The 12,427-nt window shown below is 38.9% G+C and overlaps 1 protein-coding gene across 1 annotated transcript; it reads right to left on the reverse strand.

The window, feature by feature from the left end:
• Positions 1-2,604: 2,604 nt before the first annotated feature.
• etaa1a (ETAA1 activator of ATR kinase a) lies at positions 2,605-12,125 on the reverse strand. The gene is made up of 6 exons (XM_059328833.1): positions 11,817-12,125; positions 10,221-10,352; positions 9,854-9,924; positions 9,562-9,674; positions 6,884-8,223; positions 2,605-3,042 (listed from the first exon to the last, which is right to left on the reverse strand). Exons 1-6 carry the CDS (start codon positions 11,968-11,970, stop codon positions 2,948-2,950), a joined length of 1,905 nt encoding a protein of 634 aa, XP_059184816.1. The 5' UTR covers positions 11,971-12,125; the 3' UTR covers positions 2,605-2,947.
• Between the last annotated feature and the right edge of the window lie 302 nt (positions 12,126-12,427).

A 12,427-nucleotide genomic window follows, 5' to 3' on the forward strand; every position in this document is an offset into this window, starting at 1 on the left:
TCTATTTAGCATCTTCGGCAGTTTAGCCTCGGCCAAAAGGTAAGATTTGAAGCAACTTTTTTTCCTTAGTTAAGCAAAGGTTGGTGGTTGCATTAATTTTACAGAATTTGCAGCAGTCACACTTTTTTACAAATTTAACAGGCCAGTGTGCAACCTGGTCGGTACGAACTACATCTGAAACTCCGACACAAACTCTCTTGGGCAGTGTTGGAGGAGCTGAGGCGTCGAGTGATGGGTGGCCTCTTTGTGCCTGCCAGAGAATGAGGCTAGTGCAACCTCTGGAAGCTCCTTTGTTTCATTGGCTTTGGGACACTATATATATCCTTTATTTAACCTGGTAAAAGTCTCGTTGAGATTTAAAAAAAAAAAAAAAAAAAGAGAGACCTGGCCAAGAAAAGCAGCATAAAAAGAGACAAGTTACAACATTTAAACACAATTATCATAACAATTAAATACCAATACAGCCATCACAACAACACCAGGTCATTTACAGTCATGGTGGTAGATCAACCAGCATTAACAAGGCCTAACATGATGGTTTGTCAGAACAGGTAGAGGTACCGCCTCCGTGACCTCATGTGGTACTTGGATTTTGTAACAAATGCATCACGGAGGTCTACCCCACCCATGAAAGTGTTGTACTTCTTTAAAATGTGCGGCCAGTTGACCTCCACTAACGCCTTGTCTGATTTACTCCAGCGTTTAGCTTTGTTCTGAGGCTCAACTGCACAGGAGGAGATCAGGCTAATATATAGGATTATTTTTGGTTTATTTTTAGTCAAATGTACTTTAAATTGAACAGCAGAGCATATATTAATTCAAAAATAATTGAAAAATTGAAAATAATTGAGTGGCCTATTACCATTTTTGATATTGTGACAAATACGTCCCATCAGGTTTTCCATGACGATTTTTAGGTTCAAAGCCTGATGTGATGTATACGTCACAGCGATATTTTTGTAACTTGTTTTATATTAAATTGTTCAGGAAATTTGTTCAGAACAGGTTACATGCAATAAAGGACACCTTTTTAATGGATTAGAATTGTTAAATGGGTTTTAACTTAGTCAAGTAACAAAAAATAAGCTGTTTGAAATTAGCTACTTTTTTAGATTTCTGTGTCCAGTCACACCCACATTTTGGAGAAGTCACTTCTTCTCACAGTCACATGACCACCACACCAGGGTGTTGAGTATGTGTCACTTAGGGATTTAATGAGTTTAGGTCAAGGTCAAGCCTAAAGCTGAATATGGGAGATTATAGAACATTTAAATTGTTTGTTACACCCGTGTCACTGTGGGTTCTTATGGGTTTTTTGACAGGATCTGGTTAGTGCAAACGGTTTATTTTAAATGACACATGTAGAATAAAGACATTCTGACACAAATATCAACATATAAACACAAGGTTTGGTCACACCTATGATACATTCAAGGACCGTCAGAAAGTTCAAAATCTGACGATAATGCCTGTTTTTACAGTTTCTCTCTACGATAAACGCTGGATTTTTAGCAAAGTGATGGCATGGCTGCTCAGGAGGACACAAATATCTATTCATTTAGAATCATTTCTGGGACGATATATCAGTTAGAAGAAATAGTTACAGACAGTGATGTCATTTTTATACTTTTGTTAGAAGATCACGTCACATGTTGGATGAAACCGATAATAAAAACTGAACCGATGATAAACAATAAAACTTTAATTGGTAAAACACTCAAATCATTTAAAGTGCTTTAAAGATCAAGAAAAAAAACATGTTACAGACAGAAAAGTGAATCCTTCTCATGATCAAAAATGAGAAATAAATATGAGAATAACGAATATTTTTAAAAAGGAGCAGTCTGTCATTTTGGAAACCCCTTTATCTGTCTGGTGTGTGGTTAGCCTAGCTTAGCACAAAGACTGTAAGCAAAGGGAAACTGCTAGCCTGAAGTTAAACAGATATTCACACAAGCTACCTCCTACATCGAGTCATTTTTTATAAAAAGCAGATCCATTCACGTGGAAACAGGGACTTTGTATATGAAATTACACAAATTAAGAGCCAAAGCTGCATTTTAAACATCAAGTGTCTTCAGTTTGCAGCTGATAAATCAGGAATATTTAAGGAATCCTGCACACAATCATTTCCCCTTCAACAAAAATGTGTTTTACAGCCGTCGTAATGTAATCTGGCATTAAAAGAAACAAGTCAACATTGAAAATGTGGAATTACTTTGCTCCTTTTCCATGAGTGAGGTGAGAAGTTCTGTATCACTGTCGTGTCTCTGTGTTAAAGAGACAGTTCAGATTTATTAAAGTGTGTTGATTGAGTTAAATAATGTGCTGCTTTAGTTGAGGGAAGCACATAAACATATTTTAGGCACTTATTTAGAATATTCTTGCAGCTCTACTGTACTTCAGACAGCCCTGAAGCCGTTATCTGTGCTTTCATTAAACCCACCAGACTCCATTGACAAAAACACTAATTTAACCTTGCAGAAGAGAACAGTTTCTGGTCTACCTCTGCCTACATCTGTCAGTTTGTTTGTGTTACTGTGTGACTTTGGTGAATCAGAACTGAAGTTTTAAAACACCGAAGTCACACAATAACACAAACAAACCAACCGATCGATGCAGCAGAAGACAAGCCACTGCAGTGTTTCTGTGAGTGAAAGTTACTGGTTTTGTCAAGGGAGTCTGGTGGGTTTGTTCCCCGTCAGAAAGAACTGACAGCAACGTAAAGATGGGAAAATACTCTTAATATAGCGAACAGTGAAACTGATTCACAGAGTGCTTATCTCACTCTCTGAAAACAAATAAGCATCTTTCCAGAACATTGAACTTTAAAAGGAATCATTACAAACAAAGACCAAATTACAGCACATGTACGGTTTAATTAATTATTCTTAATTAATTTAAGAGCATTAATCTGTAGAAGAAATGTTGATGGATCTGATCAGATTCAGATGTTCTGTGCGGCCTGCAGTCTCTGTCGTCTCCTCTCCATCGCCTGCTGCTTCTTCTGCTCGATCTCTGCTGCCGAACATTTACCCCCCGCTGCAGGAACACACGAGTCACACATGAGTCACATACACACACGAGTCACACATGAGTCACATACACACACACACACACACATGAGTCACATACACACACACGAGTCACATACACACACACGAGTCACATACACACACACATGAGTCACATACACACACACACACACACACAAGTCATACACACACACACACACACACACACACACACACACAAGTCACACACACACACAAGTCATACACACACACACACACACACACACACACACACACACAAACACACAAGTGTCTCACTCACACACACACACACACACACGGGGGGTGTGTTCAGGGCTGCTACCTCACAGTATTAAACATGATCAAATAAAGAATCTCTGCAAACATGTGACAGCTGCTATCAAATGGACTCATATTTAATAGGATGCTTGCAAACAATCTGCTGAACAATTCAGTAAACCAAAAGTTAGGATGCTATTGGGCGAACACAGGACTGTACAGAGGTGTTACAGGTGTTTTTCAGCTGTTTTCTCTAATGATTTTAGTTTGGATGTTAAACTATAAATCTGGTTCAAATATACAGTTATATGTATGTATGTATGTATGTATATATATACATACACACATTTTTTAACAAATAATTCACTGTAACATTCAAGACCATTACGAAAATGTAAAAAAAAAAAAATAATAATAATAATAATATATATCTCAAATATCTCATTATAATACTTTACAGATTTAAACTTTTATTTTATGGTTAATATTTGAAATAAAAGAAATTAAAATTCTTATGCCATTTGCACTTCATGTTGAAAAAAATCGAGCTGCAGGTTTGATGCTCAAAATCAAACCTGCAGCTCTTCATCTAACCAGCCGCTGCTTCTTGTGTCATTCTTTACTTACTATTATAAACCATTACGCCACAAAAAAAAAATTGAGATCGGATGTGGCGTCAAAGAAGTTTTATCACAGAATAAAGTCAGCAGTTAATACTAACCTCAGTGGGTTGTGACGTCGGTGAACATTTTGTTTTGGTTTTTTAAATAGCTAAAAGATATGATTGTTTAAATATCTTACTGACAATCATGACACACAATAACTTTCAGCAGGAGCAACAACTTTATCATTATTAAATTATAATTATTACTAGGTTACAACTAGGACGTTTGTCTGTGGAGAGGGTTGATTTCTATTTTTTTTGGCTCAAAGTCAAATCATGAGATCGTGTTTTTAAAAATCTCACTGATTTTACGAGAATTTGTGTGTAAATTAATCCGACAACAAAGTCACAAATGAGTTTCTTACTTATTTTTAACGAATTTATTGTGATTCCTTGTTTTACATATTTTTGAAAATTTATGTTACTATTTTTTTTAGTTTAATTATATTTAAAGATTGTGATTGAGATTTTTCCCAGGCTGTGAAAGTGCACTGATAATAAAAAACATGATAACATGGTTATTTATTATTTGGATATATTTTTTAATTTGTACATACAGTGGGTACAGAAATTATTCAGACCTTACATTTTTCACTCTTTGTTTAATTCCATTTGCTAATTATTTAAGTTTTTTTTTTTCTCATTAATGTACACTCAGCACCCCATCTTGACAGAAAAAAACAGAAATGTAGAAATTTTTGCAAATTTATTTAAAAAGAAAAACTGAAATATCTGGTCATAAATATTCAGACCCTTTGCTCAGTATTGAGAAGAAGCACCCTTTTGAGCTAGTACAGCCATGAGTCTTCTTGGAAATGATGCAAGTTTTTCACACCTGGAACGTGGTGAACGTTGGTGGACAGACATTTTCAGGTCTCTCCAGAGATGCTCAATTGGGTTTAGGTCAGGGCTCTGGCTGGGCCATCCAAGAATGGTCACAGAGTTGTTGCGAAGCCACTCCTTTGTTATTTCAGCTGTGTGCTTAGGGTCATTGTCTCGTTGGAAGATGAACCTCCGGCCCAGTCTGACGTCCTGAGCACACAGAAAAGGTTTTCTTCCAGGATATCTCTGTACTTGGCCGCATTCATCTTTCCTTCAATTGCAACCAGTCGTCTTGTCCCTGCAGCTGAAAAACACCCCATAGCATGATGCTGCCACCACCATGCCTCACTGTTGGGATTGCATTGGGCAGGTGATGAGCAGTGCCTGGTTTTCTCCACACATACGGCTTAGAATTAAGGCCAAAAAGTTCAATCTTGGTCTCATCAGACCAGAGAATCTTATTTCTCATAGTCTGGGAGTCCTTTTTTGGCAAACTCTATGCAGGCTTTCATACGTCTTGCACTAAGAGGCCTCCATCGGGCAACTCTGCCATAAAGCCTTGATTGGTGGAGGGCTGCAGTGATCTCCCCACTGGATCTCTGGAGCTCAGCCACAGTGATCTTTGGGTTCTTCTTTACCTCTCTCACCAAGGCTCTTCTCCCACAATTGCTCAGTCTGGCTGGACGGCCAGGTCTAGGAAGAGTTCTGGTCGTCCCAAACTTCTTCCATTGAAGGATTATGGAGACCACTGTGCTCTCAGGAACCTTGAGTGCTGCAGAAATTCTTTTGTAACCTTGGTCAGATCTGTGCCTTGCCACAATTCTGTCTCTGAGCTCTTCGGGCAGTTCCTTCGACCTCATGATTCTCATTTGCTCTGACATGCACTGTGAGCTGTAAGGTCTTATAGGCCGCGTTCAGACTGCAGGCGAATCTGATTCAAATCAGATTCCTACTCAAATCCGAACAACGAACAACAACAACAAACATGATGGAGGCAGGTCACCTCAGTATATTGGCCTTATCACTGTCCAGTAGAGGTGCAGAACATCTCACGCACCAGGGGAGAAACCGGGCGGATGGACACCCCGTCGGGCCCGTATTAGTCGGGCGCGGCTGCCGGTCGACACCTCGTCTCTGCGCTGCCGGCTCTACGCGTGCCGCATAGAGTGACGTCAAAACCGATCTGAGTGTTTGGAGCGGTACAGACTGAGACGCATCTGTCCAAATACGATCTGAAACTACCTCCCAAAGGTGGCTTCGATCCGGTTTGCAAAAATCGGATTTCATGTGATTTGTGACTGTTCAGACTTCAAAAGAGCCATCCAGTTCCATTCTGGATGGGCTAAAAATCGGATTTTGGCTGGCAGTCTGAACGAGGCCATATAGACAGGTGTGTGCCTCTCCTAATCAGTTTAATTAAACACAGCAGGACTCCAATGAAGGAGTAGAACTATCTCAAGGAGCATCAGAAGAAATGGACAGCACTTGAGTTAAATATATGAGTGTCACAGCAAGGGGTCTGAATACTTATGACCATGATATTTCAGTTTTTCTTTTAATAAATTTGCAAAAATTTCTACATTTCTGTTTTTTACTGTCAAGATGGGGTGCTGAGTGTACACCAATGAGAAAAAAATGAAATTAAATGATTTTAGCAAATGGCTGTAATGAAACAAAGAGTGAAAAATTAAAGGGGGTCTGATATATGTTTCTCAAAATGTTTACATTTATTGTTTAACATTTATACATATTTTTTTATTATTAGTTTTTCTGTTTAATGAAATTTTTTTAAATCAATTAATGCATATTAATCCCTATACTGAACAAAATAATCATGATTGTGATTTCTTCAATGTGATATTATTTATTTTTATATTTATTATTTGTATATATTTTATATCTGAATATATATATATTTTTATATTTATCTTTTCTTTTTTTACATTTATTCTTTCACATATATTTTTTTATTATTAGTTTTTTTAGTTTATTTATATATATTTTTATTAAATTAATGCCTATTATTCCCAATATTGACCAAAATAATACTGATTATAATTTGTGCCATGTGCTGTGCTCTTACCTTTGCTGGTTACCATGGAGACGGGGATGTTTGGTTTCTTGAAGGTGAACTGCGGCGCCGGCTGGGCGCGGCTGCTCGCCTGCACACCTGCTGAACTGTTTATCGCTGGTCTGAAAGAATCCGTCACTGTTTTCATCTGACCAGCTCCGTTAAAGCTGAAGCCTCCAGCCAGCGAGCTGCCGGCGGGGCGTCCTGGAGCGCCGGGCGGAGCGGCTGGAGTCTGTTTCTTGGGGAGGAACGGCTGCTGATTGGCCGCCGGCTGCTGGTTCCTGTTGGCCGGCTGCAGAGCTGCTCGCTGGTTGGACACAGGAAGAGTCTGTCTGCTGGAAACGTTCTGCACGTTTCTGATCTGGTTCTCCACGTCGTCACACATTTCACACAAGAGGTCGTCGTCAGCGGGGTCGTCCCAGACCGGGTCGGACAGGAAGAACGCCGACAGGTCCTCGTCCTGCAGGTCGGAGGCTGCCGGCGCAGAAACGACCGGGTCGCTCTGAGCTGATTTTGTAGCAGCCATGTTGTATTTTGCAGAAGAAGTTCTTTGCTGAAACTGTGAATCTAACTTCACCGTGTTGGTCTGCCACGATCGACACGCTGACACGCCGTTACCGGGTGGAAACCTGCTCCGCTGGGTGTCTTTCTCTGCTGTTTTTGAGCTGTAATCCACCTTCGAGTGCGCCCATGTGTCCGTCTGGACTCTTTTGAAAGAGAAGTTAGGATTAGACTCCAGTTTGAACGTGCTTCTTTGTCTCAAATTGTCCTTTTCCACTTTAGGAGCAGCCGATTGGGCTGAAACATGAGCTGGACTCTCTTTTTGGTGTTTTGTTTGGCTGGCTGGTTTCTGGGTGGAGCAGTGAGTCGGAGCTGTGAAGTTCTGAGGGTTTTGTGTCATCTCCAGCACCAGAGAGTCATTCAGCAGGTCATCGTTGTCCCAGTCGTCCTCAAACTCGTCTCGTCCAGAAGCAGCTTTAGTGTTCGTCGTGTGAGCGTGAGAGGAGGCCGACGGTTTCCCAGAAGACGCTCCGGGACCGGGTTTCACTTGTGACGTCGTCTGACTTAAATTTCCACTTAGATGCTGAGTTGGCCCGTCGAAAAGGAAATCCAAATCGTCGTCCATGAGCTGATCGAGGTGGAGCTGAATGTCCGTCCCAGCCGGCGGCTCACAGTTCTCAGGAGGCGAAGGTGAAAAGTGGCTTTGCTCGCCGTTCTCAAAGTCCAGGATGTCCCCGGACAGAAGCTCCAGACTCTGCTGCTGTAGCTCCTCCACCTCTTCTTCATCCTGACGAAACATGTTGAAATCGAACTGTTTGGCCAGCTTCAGCAGGTCGTCCACGCCGTTCGGCCTGCGACGAGCAAAACGATTACGTTTACTGTGACGACACACAAATGAGCTGACTCTGTATGAAAGCCACACATCAAACTTCAACACAAGGAACACCCTGAAGTTATTCAAACATTCATAAGAGGCTGTTAAATCCGCCACTTTTTAACCCTCTGAACCCAAGAAAGGTGTTCTTCTTAAAAAAAATTGCCAAAGATCCACAGTTTTATCATAGAAAGAAACTGTAAGAACAGGCGTTATTGTCAGTCTGAACTTTCCGACGGTCCTTGAACGGATCATCAGTTTACTAAAGTTTACGTTATAAAAAGTGACCAAAATTCGTGTTAAAATGTTGATATTTGTGTCAGAATCTCTTTATTCTACATGTGTCATTTAAAATAAAGTGTTTGCACTAACCAGATCCTGTTAAAAACATTAAATTCTGCTCCTCAGAGACACTGTGAAGACATGATTGATTCTGCTGAGACCAACGGTCACGTTTACTTTACATTTACTGAAAATCTGTTTACACAGAGCAGAGAGGTGAGGACAGGAGAAAACTGCTTTTGCTCATTTTGTGTCTTTTTTGATACATTTACATCCTTTTTAAAGTATTTTGTTTTTTTGGTCTTTTTTTAATATTTTTTGTTATTTCGTGTCTTTTTAGTCATTTTACGTCTTTTTTGTAATTAAAAAAATATATGTTTACATCTTTTTTTTGCTTATTTTATAACTTTTTGTCAATTTTGTGTCTTTGTTAATTTTGTCTTTTTTTTTTACAATATTCGTGACACTAAACAGTGTTTATATATAAATTCCATTTTATTCACTTAAATTTTCTTCTGATTTCTTTCATTCTGCACTAAGACATGTTTGTGTTGTTCCGATTGTGCTGATTCCATAAAGCGGCAGGACTTATAGATTTATAGAGATTTATATGTTGCAGTGAAATACAAGGACACAGAGAGGAGAATGTAGAAAGAGCAAAAAACTCCCTGAAAAGACTCGTTGGGGTTCAGAGGGTTAACAGATACAACTCATTTGTATGATTTTATGCATGCAATCATAAAAAATTATGTCGTGAGCATCTTGGCCAAATATTTGTAATTAATGATATTAGCCTGATATATAAATAAACATATATATATATAAGCTCTTAAAAGGCTACAAAAACAGACTTGAATTGCATTACCTTATACTTTGTTAAGAAACTAATATTTCAGACACATTGTTTAAACAATTTTCTACACAAATATACACCAAGGCTTCATCAAAATCTAGAAGACTCCAATATCTTACCGACCCTTTTAATGAGAGGATGAAGATTAAAAAAAGCTTTTGTTGCTTTTCCTGAACTCACCTCGGGGATTTTTTCTTGGGTTTGGGAACTTGAACATCTGGCGTGCAGGGAATGGCGGCGCTGTCTCCGATCCACTGCTGCAGCGTCGGCTCTGCCACCTTCGGCCTGCCATGCTGCACAAAGAACCCAACAGGAACATGAATTAATACTGTTTATTGGCTCTGCGTTGGCTGACCTGAGCTGTGATTCAGAGCACAATAATCAACAGTGAAAACCCCAATAATCCTTTACAAAGTGTGCCCAATAAAGTACACTTTTTGGGGACTATATTTACTCCCACAGACTGTGTTACCTTCGGAGCGATCCTGCTAACGATCTCCGAGATGTTCACAACTCCGGCAGGCTGTTTCTTTCCTCTTTTACCTTCAAATAAAAACAAGATGCAGCTCAAAAATCAGCTTGTTTTGTCCAAAAAGTACCCACCAACTATAATTATTCCAAATATATGAAGTTTACAATGATAGAAAACAAAGAAAAAGGGTCTAGAAACATAAATGATTTGCCTTTTTGTTTCTTAAAAGACTCCAGCAGTTAATCAGGGATCAAAATCAAGTTGTGGTTTAATTTTCTGTTGATTGGCCAATGCATTAACTATCTCGTTAATGCAGCAGTAACTACGATCATGAACTGTATTAGGACACTTTAAGTGAGAAGTTTACCGAGTCTGTTGGGCGAAGGAGAGGTGGCGTCCCAGATGATGTCCTGCTGAAAGTCGGAGTCGTTGTGCGGAGACTCTCCACTGAAACCATCGCTGACTCTGGATCTCGGGATCCTGGTCGGGGTCTTAAAATCTGCAGGAGAAGAAACATAAACAACTGATTCAGAAACAACCACATTCACTGCTGAGACACACTGACATGCATCATAATATACATCCAATAATAAAAGACACAAACTGTTGTTAACTTTGATTTCACTGGGGAAACTTTGCCAGAAAAATATAATGTGCTGATGTCGGCTGTGATGTGTGTAAATAAAGTAATTATTCAGCTGTAGCAACTTCTTGGGCATTATGTTTAGTCATAACAATGGTCCAAAATAGTGTAAAATTAGGGCTGGTCCATATATCGATATAAAAAATATATTGATATATTTTTAAATGGGATATGGACACAATGTGTCATATTAGACCACATTGCATCAATCAATATAATTCAATTTTATTTTATTTCTTTATATATAAATATACAAAAATATAAGTTTGTCATATTTAATTCTTTAGTAATGTTCGTTATTCTTTTCTCATATGAATATATTCACTTCAGAAAAAGATTGGCCTATTTAATTTCATAGGCTATTTTTATTTAAGATTTTTTTTATTTAAATGTGCACTTTATGGAGCTTTGATAAAAAAAAAAGGTTCCCCTGTTACAATATTTATGTTCACTTAAATAAACAGTTTTAATAAAACTACTTGTGACATGTCATATTTGGCTTTGACTGAACATTTGCTCTCACTTTGTGATAAAAATATCAGGATATATATCGATATTCAGCCTAAATAAATCGGAATATGACTTTTGGTCCATATCGCCCAGCCCTATGTAAAATTGAATAGTTTGAGTGAAAACCTTCCACCTCATGGTTCCTCAGTGCCCTGCCATGTTAATTCAGTGATAGTTTGTGTAGTGTGTGTGCGTGGGGGGTTATATTCTGTACAGCACTTTGTGTTGCATGTATTGTATGAAAAGTGCTTTATAAATAAAGTTTGACTTGATTTGAAAAGATAACAAACCCCTCTCACAAACCAGTGAATTACCTGTATTTTATGTAATTATATTAACATATAAAATCTACAAATATTATACATTTATAGTTGTTGGGATCTTTAGGTGAATTTGGCATTCATATAATCCACCAATAATCCTATTCCTGTAAGTGTAACTCATGATTTCATAATAATTTTCCAATGCCATGAGAAGCATGTTTTGATTGAGGTCAACGCCGGAAAAAGAGGCAAACAATCTATGGATTAAACATTTTAGAGTCATAAATGAAATTTGGGAGTTGGTTTTAAGCCGAATTAAAGAACTGTGATTTGTAAAAAATATATATATTTAGTGATTTTGATTGATGCAGTTTACCGCTTGTTTTCCTTAAAATTGAGAGATATTTCAACGTAATTTGGTACACAGTTTCCACAAAGCAGAGCGGGACGTTATTGGGGCTAGTAGCCGCCACAGAGGCCGACGGAGGTGGGCAGCGACTTCACCCACCTCCGGTAAAAGTACCGGAGCAGAAACTGGGTGACTGACCGGGCTGCTGGCTCTTCGGAGAGTCGAGCTCCGCCGCTGTTTGTGTCTGCTGAGTCCGCCTGAAGCTTCGCCTCAGCCGGTTCGGTTTTGACGGGGCCGCCTGGTGCTGCAGCGGATCGGCCGGAGGGTCTGACCCCCCGCGGCCCCGGTTCATAGTTACCGGGCGACCTGTTGGCGGTTCACCGGTCGACGATTTGCCGTTAAAGCCGACCTGCACGTTGTTATTTACAGTTTATTTTGTTGTGAAGTCGGTCTGTCGGCGGAGCTTTCAAACGTCCCGCCATGTTGTCTTTCCCAGAATTCCTTTCGAGGGCACGTTCAAAAGCAACAGAGCTGCTCGGAAATTACGCAGACAGAGTTACGTCGTATGAAAGAGGAAAAATATCATTAGTAGAAATAAATAGAAAAAATAAATTAATTCATACATTTAGAAAGAAATATATATATTAATACAAAAAATAAAGTAAAATTCTATATATATTTTTTACATTAAAAAAATATTTATTAACGCATTTCTGCATTTATTTATTTACTTGTTGTTAGTTGTTTTTAGTTTATTTCCACATTTATTTGTATATTTTCACATGTATTCATTTATTTATAAATCTATT

Source organism: Centropristis striata, chromosome 1, assembly GCF_030273125.1.
Source record: "Centropristis striata isolate RG_2023a ecotype Rhode Island chromosome 1, C.striata_1.0, whole genome shotgun sequence".
Classification (NCBI taxonomy): Eukaryota; Metazoa; Chordata; class Actinopteri; order Perciformes; family Serranidae; genus Centropristis; species Centropristis striata.

Bases quoted from the DNA above. Each gene is read 5' to 3' on its own strand.
- etaa1a (XM_059328833.1), bottom strand. From the start codon at position 11,970: ATGAACCGGGGCCGCGGGGGGTCAGACCCTCCGGCCGATCCGCTGCAG. The intron at 9,925-10,220 runs GTAAACTTCTCA...TTTTATTTGAAG, and splicing joins TCCTTCGCCCAACAGACTCG to GTAAAAGAGGAAAGAAACAG. The intron at 3,043-6,883 runs GTAAGAGCACAG...GTGTTCCTGCAG, and splicing joins CTCCATGGTAACCAGCAAAG to CGGGGGGTAAATGTTCGGCA.